Genomic DNA, 21,172 nt, shown 5'->3' on the forward strand with positions numbered 1-21,172 from the left:
AGGCCTGTGGAAAGGCCTAGGCGCCTGAAGCCCCAGGCCTCACTAACAACCCCCCCACACCCCCACAGATGAACGAGGGAATGTCACCAGCGGAAAGCCGCGAACTGTGGACACGAAGGAGCTGCATAAACACTGTGTTATCACCATCCAGTCTCCCGGGCTTCTGCCTAATGGGGGTGACAGAATGAGGAGATAATAGGGTTGTGACTGGGGAGTTGTGTTCAGCCTGGCCAATCTGTTATTTCATTTCTGCGTTTTTGAACAAGAGCCCAGAGGCAATGGCTGCAGTTGGCTGGAAAGTAAATTAGCGAATAAATTCTACTGCCAACAAGGGGCAATGGTTGCTTTTCCTTTCTTTTTGAGGAGCTGGTGGTGAGGGGCTTTGAAGGAGGATGAGGGAAGGGAAGAGAGCCCCTGCACATTCTAAATGTCAATAAGGCAGCTTAAAATAGCGCTTTGCAAAACTTGGGTTAACTGTGAAAATTCTGAAACAGAACCTGACACTTTAAGACTGCATTTTCTCTTAGTCTTCAGAAAATGTTATGTGGTGACTAAATCTCCATACTTTAGATATTGGTTTCTGAAATTCAGTTATCTAGTCCTTAGACGAGCACTTCTCGAGAAAGGTGAAATGTGACTCAATGACCTAAAAACAAAGTCACAGAAAAAATGCAATACACTTAGAGCTAAAAATAAAAATTGTCAAAGCCCCCAAAGAAAAGAACTGCTATACGCATGTATTTTTGTGTCTAAGATTCCTGTAGCTCGCTTGACCACTGAGAGGGAGAGGGAGCGCAGGGTCTAGTCCAACGCCTTGCGAGAACTGGTGGGCCTCTACTGTTAGAGGACTGTAATTTGGCACTAACTCAATTTTGACACCGCATGAACAATCACAAACACCTGTTTTTCGGGCGCCTGGGTGGCTCAGTGGGTTAAAGTCTCTGCCTTCGGCTCAGGTCGTGATCCCAGGGTCCTGGGATCGAGCCCCGCATCGGGCTCTCTGCTCCGCAGGGAGCCAGCTTCCTCCTCTCTCTCTGCCTGCCTCTCTGCCTAGTTGTGATTTCTGTCAGATAAGTAAAATATTAAAAAAAAAAAAAGAAAAAAACAAAAACAAAAAAACACCTCTTTTTCTCCTGAGTTTTCACTCCTGCACTTTATTTCCACTCCTCTCTCGGGTCTGGAGGTGTTAGGTGGGGGATGGGCGACCTGTAAGTGCCGGTAAGGACCGTGGAGGACCAAAGAAGAAATCCCATGCCACCACCCTTCACTGGCACAGGTTACACCCTCCATGTGTCTTACCCAGGGACGCCAAACCTGTCACGGGACTCTAGGCAGGGGTGCCAGGAAGGGTCACTTAACTGCAAACTGCTCCACAGGTGATTTGGAAGTGATCACAGGCCCTGCTGTGGTTTCCTTCCGAGCAGCGGGCCAGCAGCTGGGTACCTGCCTGCTGACATCGTCCCCGAGGGACGAGGCCCTGGACTCAGCACACACACTCCTAAAATCACTTAGAGTATGTCAAAAGTCACAAAGAGAAGCTGACGCTAGCCAAAAGGACCTTTCCACAGAGATCGAACTCCAGCCCAAGCTGTCTCTTTTTTTGTCTGAGACCAAGAACAGAGAGTTGTGCTAGGAGGTTTTCAAAGGGAAGGTATTCACAAGTCAAGGTAAACTTTAGAAATTTCATCATAAATGGGACCCAGGAAATCCTGCACATTTGGAAATCACTCCGTCCCAGGAAATCAACAAATGAGATTGTTTTAAAAATGGCTAATATTTGAGTTCTATGTGCGGAGTTGTGTTCTAAGCTCTTGATCACGACTGTTTGACTTTATCTTCCTTACAACCTTTCAACATGTTGGTAGAGGTGAGTAAGTTCGAGGCAGGGTTGGGGGGAAGCACTTTGACTACCCTGATCTGCATGCTAGGAAATGGTAACATGGGGATTTAGAGCCAGACCAGCTGGTCCCAGAGCCCAAGCTCCTCAAAGCATCCTACATACAGCCTCGTAGTCCAAATAGTTTATCTTCTGGGCTCCGTGAACTTAGTGATAAACATGCTTCAGCAGAAAAATCACATTGTGGGGCACCTGGGTGGCTCAGTGGGTTAAAGCCTCTGCCTTCGGCTCGGGTCACGATCCCAGGGTCCTGGGATCGAGCCCCGCAGCGGGCTCTCTGCTCCGCAGGGAGCCAGCTTCCTCCTCTCTCTCTGCGTGCCTCTCTGCCTAGTTGTGATTTCTCTCTGTCAAATAAATAAAATATTTAAAAAAAAAAAGAAAAAAAAAAGAAAAATCACATTGTAAGGTAGACCAAAATACACATGAAAGACCCAGGGGGAGAAGTGTATATAAGATCAGCTCAGTTTCTTGAGTGACTTATGGTACACATATAGGGGGGCCAAGCTGATTCATTTAACATGTGACAAGCAGAAGGGGATTTGCTAAACATTGACAGTGGTCTTAAAATAATTCAGGACACGCATTTTTTTTTTTTTTTTGAGAAAAGCATTATTTTAAGTACTTTGGAAGCATCTATTTACAAATGATTACAAATCAGCTTGATGAGCTTCCTGAGCAGATTACAGCAATAACGTCTTTTAAGAACTACTGGGAGTTTGGCTTGAATAATTCATTCAACCACAACCATTTTAGAGCACTCCTTCTAAAAAAAAAGCCAGGTTAAATGCTAGGTACTGAGAGATCACAACATCAAGATGAGTTTCTGCCCTCACAGAGCTTACCAAATACTTAATAAATGAGGTGTATGCGATTTCTACCAAGCAGTAATAGCGTCCTCATTTCAAATGTAATTAAAAAATTTTTTTTAGAGATTTTATTTATTTGACAGAGAGAGAGAGAGACATGGAGAGAGGGAAAACAAGCAGGGGGAGTGGGAGAGGGAGAAGCAGGTTTCCTGCTAAGCAGGGAGCGCAATGTGGGCTCGATCCCAGGACCTGGGATCAAGAACTGAGCAGAAGGCAGATGATTAATGACTGAGCCACCCAGGCACCCCTCAAAAAATTTATTTAGTCAAATTGATCCTTCTCTTAGCACCTGAGTCTCTGAGGTCTGCCATTCCATTGCTAAGTCCCAAGCCCTTGCACCAAAAAGTGCAAATATTCATTTTAATAGGTAGTCTGCTGGCCTTAACCACAGCTGTCCCTACCATGGTGGGGATCCCCACACCAGCAGATCGCCAAGGGCAGAAACCCCAAAGCCAGCCTGGGCTCCTCTCTTAGCTCTCACCCAGTCCTGAGGATGTCAGCTTCCCCAAATCTTAACCCTCTCCCTCCTCTGCACCTTTCTTAGTTCTGGCCTCATAGATTCTTGCTGAGACTTCCACAACAGATCAGTTTTCTTTTGCCCTATTCAAATGATTACTTACTTAGGTTTTCCAATTATAACAGAAACAGCCTCTGTGTAAAACTTTTCTTCAGACAATAGAAAAAGATATAAGAAAAATAACAGATCATCTATCACCTAGAAATAACCATTATTACTAGATTTTTAAATTAGAGTTACTAATTGATTTTGGGGGGAGCACATGTGGGAGTGTGTAGGGGCAGAGGGAGAGACAGAGAGAAAATCCTCAAGTAGACTCCCTGGTGAGAATGGAACCCCTCCCAGACATGGGGCTCGATCCCAGGACCCCAAGATCATGATCTGAGCCTAACCAAGAGTCAGAGGCTTAACCGACTAAGCCACCCAGGCAACCCATGGATTTTTTAAAAAATATTCACAATTGTTAGATCATCTTGGCGGATAGTCCCTTTAAGAATTATGTAGTGTCCTTCTGTATCTCTGACTACAGTCTTTAGTTTAAAATCTAATTTATCTGATATGAGAATCGCTACCCCGGCCTTCTTTTGAGGCCCATTGGCATGAAAGATGCTTCTCCATCCCTTCACTTTCAGTCTGGGTGTATCCTTAGGTTCAAAATGGGTCTCTTGTAGACAACATATGGATGGGTCCTGTCGTTTTATCCAATCTGCAACCCTGTGTCGTTTTATGGGTGCATTTAGGCCATTCACATTGAGAGTGATTATTGAGAGATAGGTTTTTATTGACATCGTGTTGCCTTTGAAGTCTTTCTGTCTGTAGATTGTTTCTATATTTCTGTTCAATGATATTCTTAGGATTTTTTCTCTTTTATAGGACCCCCCCTTAATATTTCCTGCAGTGTCGGCTTGGTGGTTGCATAGTCTGTTAAGCCTTGCCGGTCTTGGAAACTCTTTACCTCTCCATCCATTTTAAATGTCAGTCTTGCTGGATAGAGTATTCTTGGTTGCATGTTCTTCTCATTTAGTACTCTGAATATATTCTGCCATCCCTTCCTGGCTTGCCAGGTCTGTGGACAGGTCTGACGTTATTCTAATGGGCTTTCCTCTGTACATAAGGAGCTTTTTTGTCCTAGCTGCTTTTAAGAGGGTCTCTCTTGAAACATAATTCCTCATTCTAATTATAAGGTGTCGTGAGGACTTTTGAGAATCTAAAATCTTGGGAGGAAATCTCTCTGCCTCTAGTACATGAACGTTGTTTCCATTCGTGAGATTGGGAAAATTTTCATAAAATAAATACTCAAATCAAAACTAGATCCTACTATACCTACTCTTTTGTAAACTTTTTTCACTTACAAATGCGCCACAGGCATCTTTGGGGGTTAATACACCACAGCTCATCACTGCTTGTTAACTAGTACAGTATTTCAGTGCATGAACTCCTTCCATCAGCTGGGATGCCCCGTGGTTCTGGTCTGCCAGCGCTGCTTTATGGAGCCACACTTCTCACAGGCCATGTGATTCTGTTTCATTCAGGTGGCTGGACTGGTGCCAGTCCTGACCCCTCGGCTGCCCCCACTCCATCTTCTTCCAAGGATAGGCATATGATATACAAACTCTTTGTGACCACGGCCCACTTGAAAGATGGGGGTATGATCCAAGGCCCACCAATCACAGCTGCTCCAAGTCTAGTCAGAGCTACTTTTGAGGTCAGGGTGTCTCTGTTATAGTCACCATGTTGGCAGGATGGAAGTCGAGAGCTACAGACGTCATCTGTGTGCCCAGGTGAGAAGGATGCCCATCCAGAGAAATACAAAGCCAAGAGAGGGAGAAAATTAAGATCCTGCTAGTCCGAATCCAGCTCAACCCAAAGGTGGTTTCAACAACTCCCAAGGACAAGAGTCAACGACCCTCTGTGACCAAGTCAACAAGACAGAAATCCTGATGAGTCCACCCTAGGATACATTTAGGACATTTCCAATTCTTGACTATCAAAATCCACTAGTAGTGCGGACCATCACGCTCTTGTCACTTCTGCAGTGGATTTCTGAGTGCTCTCCGTACCTTCCGCCTTGCCCTTCCTCCTTTCTGCTCCCCACTCCATCTGGCACAGCCTGTATGCTGCCCGATGGGGCATTCTTTGCAACAAACAGGGAACTGTGGTAGTTGCTGGCTGAAAATCTTCACCTCCTCCAGGATGAAGCACTGGCCAGCCAACCTGTCATTCTGGCTTCGCCCGGACACCTCTGCTCCATGATGACCTACTCGGAGCTTGTCATGTATGCTTGCCATCTTCCCTTATGCTGCCATGCTCTCACCTCCTCCTTCCCTGAAGGCTCAGCTCCCTTCATCCTGGTTGAGGGATTCCCTCAGTTCCCGGCACTGAGATAAGTAGGGCTCCTCTTAGATCATGAAGAGTTACAGTCCCTTTCACACATTATTATCTCGATGACAGACTATACGTTCTTTGAGATGGAACCATGTTTTATTCTGACTCCCAGAGCATAGTAGGAAATTGAGCAAATTCTTTTTGCGTGCATGACTGACTAAGCCAATGGGAAATGCTTAATTAACTGGTATGATTGATTCCACAGGTGGGCACATCTACATTACCAAGCAGCAGAGGCCATGCCTAAACTACTCCAGCATCAGGCTCTTTGCACAAAAGTTCCCACACTAAAGCCTGTTCTTCATGGGATGAATCACTACCCAAGGCAGCTCATCACTCTGGTCCAGAAACTAGTTCATGCTTACAAAGTGTTGGTGTTCAAGAAATATTTATTTAATTGATAAGCTAACATATCTTTCAATCTAGGTCACAAAACTAAAGGTGGGAAGAAAGGAAACCCATCAGTGATGGAGAGCTGTAAAATCTTAACATCACGGGTTTCCAAGTACTGTCAATTCACTCAACGGCACATTTATTTATTTTCATTTTGTTTTTAAAAAATTTTAAATTTTTATTATTTATTTTTTTATCAGTAGCACATTTATTGAGCACTTACTATGAGCCAGAAAACAACTTGGGAAGAGTTGAGGACACATCATTAAATCGAGCAAGCATGAATATAACTCCCTTCACTGAGCCAATATTCATCTGGGAGACAAACAGTAAAGTAACTCAATGCTACAGATTAAAAAAAAAATTGGTTTGGTGACCAATACTGAACACTAGTTCAGATATGCTGAAACACCTATGGGTTAAGTGTTCTTTTATGCCTCAAAAAAAATGTGGATTTACTGGCATGCAGACAGACATACGGATTGAGAGGTCACAGAGCAAGTAAAGGAAGCTGTTAACGCCGGAGTCTAGGCTGCGGGTTTCTACTGTACATCTCTTTCACCTTTTTTGTCTGTTTGAGAACTCTGTTAACAAAGTGAGGGGGGCACCTGGGTGGCTCAGTGGGTTAAGCCTCTGCCTTTGCCTTTGGCTCAGGTCATGATCTCAGGGTCCTGGGATTGAGCCCCGCATCGGGCTCTCTACTCAGCGGGGAGCCTGCTTTCCCCTGTCTCTCTGCCTGCCTCTCTGCCTATTTGTGATCTCTGTCTGTCAAGTAAATAAATAAAATCTTAAAAAAAAAAGTGAGGAAGAATACTGGCTACCATCATATTCATGAGGTCCATGCTGATTCTCATGACGTGACTGGCATGACAGAAAAAAACTTTACTGACAGAGACAGTGACATCACATAAGAAGTTATCTGGCTTTAAAAACTACACGGCCAGTGATGTTATACTTCAAATTTTACCCAAACTGAAGTTTTTCAGATGGTGGTGATGATGAGCTGAGAGAGAGAGGGAAGGGGTCAGGATCCAAGCTAGGGAAACTATTATGTACAGCTGGGCTCAAAAGATGAGAGCCTGAACTGTTGACCAAAGGCACATCAGAGTAAATTTCTCAAGTGTCAAAAAACAATTTAGGAGGGACTGGACTCCTCAGAAGAACATCACTCCTGAAGGCTGAGACTCAGATAAAGGAACTGCAAGGCTGATCCCATCACTCACTGGCCTGTACTGAAGTAAAGGCAAGAGTCCTACTGCTGGAAGCCAAAGGCCAGAAAGGCAGCCGGAATCACAAATAGCTCCTTTGCTTCTCAGGCCCTAAAAATAAAATCGTACAGGGAAGTGATCTTCAGCTAAAGCCAAGAGGTTTATTCATGTGCCTGAAAGGAAAGTAGTACATTTCTACAAGTCCTGTTTTGTCTGGCAGAATCTTTGGTCTATAAGCCATTACTTCAACCTGATCATGCAAATAAACCACACCGTGAGCCCCAGCTTCTGGGAGAAAGTCAAAGAGTTAGAATGTTAATGACAACAGCCAGCATGATTGGAACAACTCAAGAAAGCTCAACCACCTGAACACCTTCTGTGGGAAGACACAAAAGGGCAACTTGAAGCCACTGGCCCTAAGAAGCTTTTGTAATGATTTTTAAAAAAAATTTGGGGGGGTCTAATTGGCACACAATGTTATATTAGCTTCAGGTGTACAACATACGACTCAACAAAGAAGCTTCTGTAACATTATGTTTGTACAATACGTCTCACTTTCCCTCCACATTGTTGCATGGACTAAAAGAGAACAGGCATTATCATTCATTTTGACTCAACTGGTATTTTCTGTATGCCTACTCTAAGCTACGCATTCTTCAAGGTGCTGGGCATTTCAGCAATGAACCAGACAAAACCCTTATGTCTCAGATTCCAGGGTAGGAAAAAATAACATTAGAGAAGTGTAAATACTGTCTGGTAATACAGTGAATGAGGAAAATAAAGCAGAAAAGGGCACAGGAAATTGGGGGGAAAGTCGTACTTAAAAGAGGGGGACTTAGTGTTGATCTCACTGAAGTAGCAGTTCAGTTAAAAACCTGAAGGAAGAGGGGCGCCTGAGTGGCTCAGCTGGTTAAGCGTGTGACTCTTGATTTCAGCTCAGGTTGTGATCTCAGGGTTGTGCAATCGAACCCTGCATCAGGCTCTGGGCTCAGTGGGGAGTCCGCTTTCTTTTCTCTCTGTCCCTCTCCCTCTGCCCCTATGCCCCAGCCAGGTGTGCTCACTTGCTCTCTCTCTCTCTCTCAAATAAATAAATAAATCTTTAAAAAGAAAAAAGATGCTAAAAAAAAAAAAAAAACAAACCTGAAGGAGATACAGAAATCTAAGGGAAGAATGTTTGGAAGATGGAATAACCAATGCAAATGTCCTAGGGCAGGAGAAACAGCTGTGGGACTAGAGAGCAGTGAGCCAGAAGACGTGTGGTTAGAGATGAGGCCAGGCACGTACTGGTGTCTTGAGGCCAGTGGAATGACTGGCTTTTTCTACAGTGAAATGCCATGGCATCGTGAGCATAGGAGTGTCAGGATCTGACTTATGTTTTAACTAACCTCATTCTGTAGTTGGGGAAACTGAGTCCTTTGTTCTTTGTTCATTGATCCAACAAATACTTATCACTACTGACGTTACCATTTCAGGTATGGAGGACTCAGCAGTGACCAGGCTCGTGGGGCTCACAGGATGGGACTGGGGCTGGAAGAGAGGTTTGAGAGTCCTAGAACTGGAGTGTGTGGCTCAGGGAAGGGAAGGTTCTCAGAGGACAGGACACCTCCCTGAAGGATAAGCAAGGGTGTGTGCTGGGGGTGAGAGCTCGGGGCTTCCACACCAAGGAGTACACACACAGTGGCCTGCACGTCCAAGAAAACAAGGCACTACGGAAGACATGTAAAAGCCAGAGGCCAATAGCATGAGGCAGGCCAGATGGTGTAAAGCAAGGAGAGGGGCTGGCGGTGAAAAGGGAGGGCTCTCAATAAACACCTCTGAAACCCCGGGCCTGTTCGTCACTCAGCTCTAAGACAGCTCCCTGTCTTCGCTGCCCACCGTGTCCACAGGTACCGAGAAATGCTGAAACCTCCCCAGCCCTCGACTCGAAGTGCAGAAGGCGAGCACCCAGAAGGTGAACTGTGGGATGTCTTCAGATGGTGAACGACGGCCCAAGTGCTGCGGGTCCTCAAAAAATTAGTTCACTAATGAATTAAACCAATACGAATGGACTCTGCGTAGAGCACAGGCAACGTTCTCTGACAGTGAAATGAACAGGGAGGTGTTTCCGCAGGCTGCTGAATGTTCTTGAAAGTTCCAATGATGGGATGTCAACCAAATTCTGGGGCCACCGCGGCCTGAGCGCAGGGGAGAGGAGTGTGGTTATCTCTGCTGCTGGTGCGTTCAGCCAGAGTCTCCAGTGAGGGGGAGGGACAGACACAATCATGTAAAGACCTCTCAGCACCGCTGTCTTTACATGAGCCAGAGGAAGCTGTGAAGGGGTGTTGTGCAGGGAATCAGAGCTACCCAAATACAGGCTAACTCACGGCGCGAGTCGTCCACTTCTGGCTTTGTGTTCTCTTGTAAACGGTACAAGCAAATGTCCTGCCTTTTACCAAGGTAGGAGAAAAATCAGACAAATCACCTTCAGGAGTTTAGAAAAAGCAAAATATATAGCAGACCGAAGGTTGCCGATGGAAATAATGCCTGATTGGAGGGTCAAGCCAAGACCCTGTCAAGCCCAGAAAAAGTGGTGCTTACTTGTCAACAAGAAAAAACAGGAACAAATTAGGAGCTAGTCACTTGATGGACCACAAAACCTCCTAGGAAATCATGGTTTAAAAGAACCTTGAAAAAAATGATCTATGAAGTGAAGGAAAAAAAATAAGGAGATCCAGAATTCTATTATGTACTTACAACTATGTAAAAATACAGCCGTGAAAACTATGATAATGTTTATACTAAAGTATGGGGGCCTTTTTCCATAGGCGGGGGAGGTTTCTGTTTTGTGGTAGGGTAATATTTCTCTTCAATTTGATTCAAAAGATAGAGGAAGTCTTTTAAATAAAGTCTTAAAGAAAAAAAATGGCATTTTGCCATCAGGGTGACTTGAAGGAAGCAAGAGTAGGGAGGCACCAGCAGGCAGCCTGAACACATCAAAATACAGCAAAGGTCTTGAACAGCTTAACTGCCCTCTTTAGGTCCACATTTTCTCCAGTTAAGGCAGCGCCATTCATGAGAAAGCTTTCCATCAACTTATGACATGAAGGCTATACCAGCCACGGATGATCCCTGCCTTATCCCTCTGTCTCCCTTGCAGGATTAAAATGCTGATTTTCTCCTTCTGCATTCCTTTGGCATTTATTAGCTGTGATTTCTTCGTGATTAACAAATTTCTTTCATCAACTTTTTGATTACCTTCAAATACACCTTGCCATATAAAGGCAAGATCAAAGCTGGATTCTTTCCCTTTATTCTTCAGAGTAATATAGTGGTGTCCTAGCAACTTGAGAAGGGGGATCGATGGACTCTGTGGTCTTCTCTCTTGGGAGGTTCATCCTAGACTCGTGGACTATCTATCACTGGTTTGAATGCAATCCACTGTAGCTACTTTTCTTTCCGATTCTCCAGCTACCCGGTCTTTGGTTCCTATGGCCTTCTGACTCCACCCCTGTGGTCTTCCTTAGCTTCCTTGCTTTCTGGCATGTCGAGAGGTCCCCTTGTGAATGTTTCCTGCCCTAGACCTGGAATCAGTATTGATTTGAACAGGAGGCTCCTTATCGCAGGAAAGGTATTTATTTTTATTTATTTATTTATTATCTTATAAATAAATAGATAAATAAAATAAATAAAACTTATTTTATTTATTTATTTATATGTGAGAGAGCACAAGACTCCCCGCTGAGCAAGGAGGCTGATGCGGGACTCAATCCCAGGACCCTGGGATCATGACCTGAGCTGAAGACAGAAACTTAACTGACTGAGCCACCCAGGCATCCCAGTAGAAGAGGTATTTAAAAGGTTTCCAATCTGAGGGCCAAGGATACTCCTTGCAACTAGACTATCTTTACTTTTGATCCTTTTCAAAGTAGAGAGCTAGGCAACATTTCCTTTTAAAAGAGAAAAGGAAATTGATATTGGTATTTCCTATTCTAGCTAGAGAGGATACAGTCTTAAATTCTTTAAATACTACCCACCTTCTTGGATACTGAAAATTTGGACTCCTACAGTATACTTCTAACAGTTTCAAATAACGATGTAAATATTTCCCTCAGTAAATGTATGGTCCGAAGACAGTTTTAAAGTCACCCGAAGTAATTATTTTCTCTGTGTGGGACATACACGCTAATCTGATAGAACACTAGGCATGTTTTATTTTTTCAATCTGTTTTCAGTTGTTAGTGAATTCTTTCTTTCTTTCTTTCTTAAAATTATGTGAAACATTTACATGGTTCCCAAGTCAAAATAAGGTACATTAAAGAGATACCTACTTTCTGTCCCGGGTCCTGCACGCCTTTCCTTCAGGGGAAGTCACTTTCATTGGCTTGCTATTTTCCTTACCTTATCTCTTTGAAAAATATAGGCAAATTCATATACGCTAACATACACACACATTGCCTTCTTACACAGAAGGAAATAAGTTGACCAGCTGCCCTGCATGCTGGCTTTATCACTTCTCTGTCTCCTGGGCATTGCCCTCAGAGCAGTGGGGACCATCCTCGCCGCTCCTTCCAGTTTCGCAGCAGCCCCTTTTCTCAGGGAACCAAATTATTCACTCAGTCCCCTAGTATGAACATCTGGGTTATTTCCACTCTTTGCCTATTTTGAACAGTGTCACAACAAATGACCTGTGCACACACCATTTTTTATTTCTGCTCACTTATCTTTGGGGGAGACTCTTAGATATGACCTGCTCAGTCAAAGGGAAAATGTGCTGATGGTTTTGCTACATTGTGACAAATACGCTCCCCCACTCAGGACCATGCTGCATTGTCACTAGTAGGGCAGGAAAAGATGGACAGACCCTCACCATTGGAACACCTATGCTACCAAGTGCTGGATCCTGCTGAGCCTGATGTTTGGGACATGGTATCTTGGTGCAGTTAAAGTATGCATTTCTCTTTATGGTGAGTGAGGGTAACGCGTTTCCAAATCCTTGCGGCAATAAGCTTCTTCTTCCTTGGAATGAGTAATGGGCCTTTGCCCATTCTCCTGTTGGATTATGGAACTTTTCCTTCAGTTTTTAGAAGCTCTTTATATATTAAAGGATACCGACCCACCAAGATAGAACTTGCTTATATTTTTGCCATACAGGTTCTTTTATTTTTTTTTAAAGGCAGTCAAATATTTTAGTTTTCTCCCCCGATTACTGCTGAATTCTGAGTCAGTTGGAAATTTATCCCCTTCCCAGGTTAACAGGAATTAATCTATGTCTTCATCTTTAGTTACATTTTAATCAATGACTACTGAAATCTTCCATTCATAGAGAACAAAACTCATTTTTAGGACTCTGAATTTTGACATTCTGGAAGAGAACTTTATATTTTCTGGAAACACTTCCTATTTCTACTCCCTGGACACAAGGCAACACCCTCTTGTAGATGACATCTACTCAGCATATCATTCGGGCTAATCTGGCCTAACATTTTCCATCTGATGTAATGCACAGGTTACTTCTTGCATTGTTCTGTACCACCTCATCCCAGCCCCTCAAAAGTCATAAAATAAAGCCAAACCAAAGGCCAACTCCAATCATGCCGTGTACCATGCTGACCAGCCATCTGTTACCCAACTCACCACGTATTAGTCTGTCCCCTCAACTGTGCCCCCAGGATGGCTTACAGGAGCAGGATGATAGAGCTCCAGGAACAGTAATAATGTCTGCCATGCATATAACTTGCTCTTGCAAATCCTTCTGAGCTGAAAAGAACACTGAACACTTGACCGTGAGCTGATTTTTAAATCAGCACCCTCCAAATGCCATAACCCTTCTTAATTCTACTGTCTCGTATGTCACGTGCAAGGATTAAGTCCAATGTGTTCTTTGTTCTGCTTAGTGAACCTGAGAACAGATTTGTCTTCAGGTGACTGCATACAAGGGGGAGAGGCAACCACACAGGCAGAAAGTAGGCCACGGGTCCCTTGGGTCTTAACAAAGGAAACAGACTCACATCTCAGATACTGATTCTAGGATGAAAATCTCTGGATTACAATTGCTCTGACAGCTTTGGAATGGGAATTCTCCACTCTGAGCATCCAAAGGAAGTCATGTTCAACTCGTGTGACACTTCCAGAGAAGGACTTCACCTCACCCACCGAGACATGCAGACTTCAAGTCCAAGTTTATTTTGGGCGTGATCACTATCCAATTTGGAAGCTTCCTTCACAGGCCTCAGCTAATCATCAATGAAATGAGGCTCGAGGCAGTACACTGAGAGCAGCGGTAAGAAATGGTCAGTGCAGGAAAGGGCACACGATGGAAACAGAAAAATGTGAAGCACCTACCGCTGGAGCCAGTCAGTTCATCATTTTGGAGGTGTTCGCTACAACACCTCCTGAAACTGTCACTGCTGCTGGCATCGATGACACCTTCTGAGCCAGAGCAAGTGAGATTTCATTCTGGTGCCAGCGATTGAGAAGCTGATTAAATATGGAACAGAGTCTAATGTAGTTTTAATTAAAAAAAAAAAACTGACTTTTTTCTTTATAAGGGTTGATGCTTAAATAATTAAGGATTTTTTTTTTAATTTATCTACATGAAAGACCTCACTCCTCATCAGTCATCAGGTGGACCCCACGCAGCATCTGTGCAGAATGAAACGTGTTTAGTGCCTGCCAAGCCAGAATTCACCCAGAGTCCTTGCCCAAATGCATTTTAGTGACACTTCATCCGGAGCGTTTTTTTTCCTCGAAAACATTTCTAAGGCTTTTCACAAAATGCTCATGTGGCCTTTCAGTGCCAATTAAACAACAACAAAATCAGTTATTCCCCAGGGAAAGTTCCACAGCACACATTTCTACAGCTAAAAGGCCTGAGAATCATAACCCAAAATACACAACCATGTAGTTTCTTTTCCCATTTATCTTCGGTGGCATTCTGGAAAGCAGAGGTGAATACTTACGGAACATGGTATAAAACTGCTGCGGGTTTAGATTCCATTTGCCCCAGGGCGTCTTGTGGCCTTTGGACTGGGCATAGTTAGCGTGGTTAAACTCTGGCTCGGTACCGAATGAATCCAGGACCCGGAGCATGCACCTGAAAGGAAAAAGCAACATGGAAAAAACTGCAACACTGACACAGAAGCTCAAAAAGTAAAAGTTCGGGGTACCTGGGTGGCTCAGTCAGTTAAGCATCTGTCCTTGGCTCGGGGCATGATCCTGGGGTCCTGGGATCCAGCCCCTGAGCGGGAGCCTGCTTCTCCCTCTCCCTCTGCAGACCCCCACCCCCGCCCCACTCAGGCTCTGTCTCTACTAAATAGATAAAATCTTAAAAAAAAAAAAAAGGCAAAAAGCTCTAACCCCTCCTGCAGGGACTACCAAAAATGGACAAATAGTTTTCATCAGAAACACGAGTAGGTGGGAAGTGAGAGACTGTGGAATATATATATACCAAACATCTTATGTGTGACTTCTGAGCCATCACACACAGAAACATTTTGCTACAGATTAGCTGACAAGTCACAGAAGATCTCTCAAATAACAGAAAAATGTGAAGTCCCATGAGAGCTGGCATCGCAGACTGCCATGTTCACCGCTGTGCCCTGAGCTAGGGCAGTGTACGGTGGTGCCTAATGAAGAGTTGCTAAATAAATTTCTTAGAAGTGGCCATGACCTGAGAATTTGTATTCCCCTCCCAAATTCTTAGGTTGAAATCCTAACCCCCAAAGGTGATGGTACTAGGAAATGGGGTTCTGGGGGTGATATAAGGTCATAAAGGTGATTAGCTCATGAATGGGTTTAGTAGTCTTATAAAAGGTAACCCCACAGGGCTGCCTGGATGGCACAGTCAGTTAAGTGTCCAACTCTTGATTTCGGCTCAGGACATGATCTCAGGGATGTGGGATCGAGCGCCACGTGAGGCTCCACACTCAGCAGGGAGTCTGCCTGGGATTCTCTCTCTCCCTCTCCCAGTGCCCCTCCAGCTCCTGATCTCTTTGTAACATGATTAAACAAGAGAGAGAGAGACCCCACAGAACTCCCTCGCCCCTTCCAACAGGTGAGGACAAAGCGAGAAGTCTGAGACCTGGAAGAAGGAGAGCCTCACTCGACCACGCCGGCTCTCTGACCTTGCCCTTCAGTCTCCAGAACCATGAGCAATAAATGTTTCTAAGCCATCCAGACTGTGGCATTTTCTTATAGCAGCCCGAATGGACGAAGATGGAGGTCTTACTCTCCGTAAGGCATACAGCCTGCCTTAGCTCTTTCCACAGTCACTTACCATTTTCGTCAATTAATAAGAGTATTGAATTTTAGGTAGAGTTTAGAATCCCACTGACAAGAAGTGTTGATTTTTTATATACTTGACAGCACTGGGACATTACTGCTTTCTCCCAGAGCCAAGAGTAAAACTGAAGATGTTTCATCTGGCTCTTCCAACAAAGTCTTCAAACTGGGTCAGCCAAATCTGGTCTACCTCCCATTTCTGCAAGGCTTGTGAACTAAGAATGATCTTTATGTTCAATTTTTTTTTTAAAGGATATTCTGTGACATGAAAATTAGATGAAATTCAAAATTGGGGGGTCAGAAATGAGATTTTGTTTCAACACAGCCACGTCTAATTGTTTACTTAGGTCTATGGCTGCTTCCACTCAGTAACAGAGGACTTCAGCAGTTGCCGCGGAGACCATACGGCCAGAGAAGCCTAAAATATTTACTACATGGCTCTTTACAGAGAGAGTCTGTTGATCACTGCTTTAGAGTCGAAAAGAAACGACCAATTGCAAGAATCAATGCTGAAACCGGAATCAACGCTGAAACCTCCTCCATTAATTAACTCATTCTTTCAATTCATCACCGAGTCTCAAACCATTGATGTAAATTTAGCTTATGCCTGGCCAATAAAAATAGCTCTGTTTTCTGTGGTTATACCTCAACAATACTTCTGAATGGCTCTTACTGGGCCAATGAGCATAAAAGCGAATAAATATTAAAGCCTACGTTTTACAATCAGATAATGGCAAGTGAGTTGTAAACATCAGATCCAGTTTCTTCCTTCATTTTCCCACTGTGATGAAAGCGTTCTCTCAAGGTGTTTTTTTTTTTTTTTTACTATGTTTTTTTACATCAACGTGTGATTCAGAAAAATAAAATGCAAACACCAGACTGGATTTTCCAGAAAATCAATAGCAAATTGCCATTTTAGTGTGAGGTTTGCTCATCTGAGATCGCCACCCTTTGTCTAGACAAGGAAGGGAGGAAAATAAAGAGGATGGGAGCAAACGTAAGCCGACCACAGAAAGCGTTTCCTTATTTTGGATTCCCGTGTGGTGGGCAAGGAACATGCTATCATCACAGTGACAGTTTTTCCAATTAGCACCAAGATTGCATCATCAGCCTGAAAACCAACAGGTGGAAGGAAGTGGGTGCCCATAGTCCAGGAAAAAGAAAGCTGTGGAGCCAAGGAACCGACCCATGTGTGTTTCCCCTGTTCTCCGAGTAGTTAGGGGCATTCCTTTTCTCTTAACAAAACATTGTCATTCCCCAACTTAGATATTTTTTAGTGTCAAAGTTTGTATTAAAAACTTATATACGCTGAGGGAGCGCCTGGGTGGCTCAGTGGATTAAGCCGCTGCCTTCGGCTCAGGTCATGATCTCAGGGTTCTGGGATCGAGCCCCGCATCGGGCTCTCTGCTCCGCGGGGAGCCTGCTTCCTCCTCTCTCTCTGCCTGCCTCTCTGCCTACTTGTGATCTCTCTCTCTGTCAAATAAATAAATAAATAATCTTTAAAAAAAAAAAAACAAAAAACTTACATACGCTGAAAATAAACAAATAAAAAAAGTGGTGCAAAAACAATGAATACTGTTATGCTGAAAATAAATAAAAAAACTTATATAAAAACCTCCTATATTATAATGAACTCTTTAACTCGTATTTTAAAATAAGATACAAAAGCCACCGGTTGGAGTCAGTGCACATTCTTCTGAGAAAGATGGCAGCATTCAGAAAATGCAGGGATTGCAGAGCTAGAGGAGGAAGAGGGACACACACCCACAGGTGCGGCTGAGCCTCAAAGATTATAGGCTCTGTGCAGGCACTGCAGGGACGAGCAGGCCACCCCCATCCTACAAAATCTTTGTCTTGAAGACTTTGGCTACTTCTCCTCATTTGCAATCTATTCTGACAAGGTATACGCCTCTCTAGCTTTGGCGTGTGATTTTATTAACTTTGGAGTTTTATTGGTTTTATCTTAAATTTAGATAATTAAGATAATCCCTGATGAGTCAAGACGCCTTCTGGGAGCCTAAAACCTGCATGCATGGACTTTGATACTGTGCTACGTGATGCTGGACTTCTTCCCAGAGGAAAGCTAGAGCATGAAAGAGCGAATGTCCGAGAAACTTGGAATTCTACATCCTCCTACTTAAGCTTTGGTTTGGGATTGGTCTATTTTTTAGTGGGCCTGGGTTTGTTTTGTAAACCAGAGGCAGGGGACGGTTCTCTGATTATGGCAGAAGAGATTTAACATAATAGCTTTCCTCCTTCAATCACATTCTACAGCTGTGTGTTTGGAACTGGATTTGTGTTGTTAATATTTATGTAGTTCCTCTAAAGTCTTTGTGTATCTGAAGCATCAGGAACAGACCGATAACTTAAGAAAATATCTGCCTTGCTGCCCAAGGCAGCTGGCCTTCTTCTCACAGGAATCGCTATGGCCATGCCAAATGACTCCTGGAACATTCTTTTTGCTCTGAGCCACACTACTGTAAGATGGACGACTTCCTTGCCAGGACCTACTTTCCACTTTGGAGTTGGATGTAAAACATGGTAGATCTCATGCTATGTGCACCTCACTTCCTTGTGTGTCTTCAATACTCAGCAAAACTTCACAGAAAGCAAAGTGGGTATGAGTTTTATAGTCCTGAATGGTATACGAGCTGCATGTAGGCACTGAACAGATGTTTAATTGAATTTTTTGGGGTCCCTACATAAATTGGAAAGAATTAAAAATATGTTTCCAAGATCAACAGGACTCAAGGTTTTGCTCCCAAAAGGAAGATCAGATGTAAATTCCATTTACATTTAATGGAGTTCCTACTACGTACCATCAACCAAGATGAATTCAGAGAGTTCTGAGAGTGTCTCATCTTCAAAAGGGAAAGAAATGGCTAAGAACTTTCTAGAGGATCTGCTTAGTCTTTGGATGAAATCTTAGCTTCATCACACCACAAAGACTGCAGGCCTCAAGTCCTGATAGACGTCTGCCAGCCAGTATCACTAACGTGTTTGATTTATGAAAGAAAGGCACGCCTTCCATAAAATTCCTTTGAGATGGTGCCTTTTCGTCCAACGAGAATCAAATACTAACCAGTGGTGACCATTTTAATAATGAAATCATCCTTTTTAATTGACTGAAACACTACCACTGAGGACATTTTTCCATCTCAACAGCCCTTCTTAATGGGGAGGATATGTGAGTCTAGGGATGCCCGTGATGCCTCTGTCCTTTTGTACCAAGTGCCTGCCATTTGCTAAATGCCAGAGAACAATAGCTCTGCCTTTCTTTCCTACTTTAATGCTGTAGCTGAAAAGGAAAAAAAAAAAAAAAAAAAAAAAAAAAAAAAAAAAAAAACTGTTTACTTACATGGCTTATTAGCCAAAAAGAAAGACGGATATTTCCACATAACTGAGAACAAATGTGATGGCTTGTGATGTATGAAGATTTTCAGGAAAAAAGAAACAACAAAAAAAGGAATAATGTGATGCAGAAGGTAGAGTGCAATCCTGGCCCAAACCAAGATTTTGCTTTTTTATTTTATTTTTTTAAAGATTTTACTTATTTATTTGACAAAGAGAGACACAGAGAGAGAGGGAACAGAAGCAGGGGGAGTGGGAGAGGGAGAAGCAGGCTCGATCCCAGGACCCTGGGATCATGAGCTGAGCTGAAGGCAGATGCTTAACAACTGAGCCACCCAGGTGCCCCTTTATTTTGCTTTTTGATGGAAACTATATCCAAAAGGAAATGAAAAGTGCACAGTTTCTTCTCAATCAATCCCTTCCCTCTGTCCCTGAGTACGGCACCAGCCAGTGAGGAAAAAAATGTTGCCACTGGCAAGAAATCTGCAAGAAAATTCTACAATGATGTTTTTCCCTACTATGTTTTGGAGAATCTTCTTAATAGTTTGACTTTTTATTTCTTTTGAATTTCTACTAAAGGACTTGCAATCTGACATCAGCTTCAAGATTAAAGTTTATAAGTACTACTAAACTATAAACTAATCTGAAATGGACCTCGTTCAAGTCATTAAGGATTCAATTATGGGGTCAAGGTAGAAGAACACATCAAAACATCTGTTAACCCAACAGCAACAGAAAAGAAACACATGGAGAGATTTCTAAGTCATGCTAATTGAAAGATTTTCCAAGTGTTCTTTTTAGGGACTTGGTTCAAACTATAGGTCAACATTTATCATCAGGTAGTCAGGTTGGTACTAACTTCAGGATTTTTACCCAAATTTATGTACCACTGACACCATTGGGTAAAATATGTTTACTTACATTTACTGGAAACGTTTAGAGGCCATAAATGAAAGCCAGTGCCAACTCCAGGAAGGGGAAGAGAACCAAAAATAGCATATTTCTCTTCTTTAAAAATTATTACTAGGGGCGCCTGGGTGGCTCAGTGGATTAAGCCGCTGCCTTCGGCTCAGGTCATGATCTCAGGGTCCTGGGATCGAGCCCCACATCGGGCTCTCTGCTCCGTGGGGAGCCTGCTTCCTCCTCTCTCTCTGCCTGCCTCTCTGCCTACTTGTGATCTCTCTCTGTCAAATAAATACATAAAATCTTTAAAAAAAAAAATTATTACTAAATTCAAGCTGGATCCTTTGTCTGAAGGCCAAAACTGACAGCTACCCTCATCTTGTGAAAAATGCATGTAAGTGTTACAAGATGTGTTGGAGGTATCACAGCATCAGACTAAGTCTTTTTAGAAAGATTGGAGGAAAACTGAAAGGTTAATAAACTCATTATATAACTCACTGTTATTTAATGCCATGCTTGTGTACCATGTAAAATCATTTCACACTAAATCATGGTCCCAAACCCACACCGAGGGAAATGAGTTCTTCTCCAACATGATAAAGGCCTGCACCTGGGTCATTCTCAGCAAGGGTCTTGTCTTAAAACGTGCAAGACCCCAGCATTCCAACAAGGTATTCACAGCTTTCTCTTCCAAAAATGACAACGCATGAAGGAAAGGGGATGAGGAATGAGCTCAAACCTGAGCAACATGAGAAACGACATTTTCCACATTTTGTCCAAACTGTTACTTAAACAAATGAGACTGGTGTAGGCACACAGAGAGGAATGGGGAGTATTAAGGAAGGTAAAGAGGTGGCTGGCCACTTATTTTCTATTCCTAAAAGAAATCAATGAAAATAATGAATAGCCTTTGGAAGTAAAAATCACTGGGGGAGAATCTGAGTTTCAGTGAGGACTGAGGAACCTACTCCACACAGTCCAAAAGCTAATATTTGATAAGCATTTTGCCTGTAACCATGCTCCCCCATTTAAGGAAAAGAAAAAAGAAAAAAAAACAAACAAAAAACAAAAGACCAAACACCCAATTAACTTAGGACAGCAAGTAGCACTTACTGGTAGTGAACCCAGGATGGCCCAAGAGTTTTCTTGAATTGAGCAAGTCCTACGATATCAATATAAATGAGCTCAACGATCCTGTCTCCTACAGTTGGGCAGCCAGACCGGTTTCCTACAACCTTCTTCATTATCCTAGAAAGAGGGATAGGAGAGCGGGAAGAAAGGAAAAAAAAAATAATTTATTTCAAGATACGACACTTAGCAACATTAATAGGCAAACATCCCAAGAATGTTGTCGGGGAGGAGGGCATGGTCTGTCCCAATCTGCTGCCTATCC

General features: G+C 43.2%; 1 protein-coding gene across 3 annotated transcripts in view; it reads right to left on the reverse strand.

The window, feature by feature from the left end:
• The window catches only part of MGAT5 (alpha-1,6-mannosylglycoprotein 6-beta-N-acetylglucosaminyltransferase), a 339,352-nt gene that overhangs the window by 97,514 nt on the left and 220,666 nt on the right, over positions 1-21,172 (reverse strand). For all 3 annotated transcript variants that reach the window (XM_046018618.1, XM_046018616.1, XM_046018617.1), the window contains 2 exons: positions 20,893-21,027; positions 14,205-14,338 (listed from right to left, as the gene is read on the reverse strand). In XM_046018618.1, coding sequence (XP_045874574.1) covers positions 14,205-14,338; positions 20,893-21,027 — 269 coding nt within the window. The remainder of the gene's footprint in view (positions 1-14,204; positions 14,339-20,892; positions 21,028-21,172) is intronic.

Source organism: Meles meles, chromosome 9 (assembly GCF_922984935.1).
Source record: "Meles meles chromosome 9, mMelMel3.1 paternal haplotype, whole genome shotgun sequence".
Lineage (NCBI taxonomy): Eukaryota > Metazoa > Chordata > Mammalia > Carnivora > Mustelidae > Meles > Meles meles.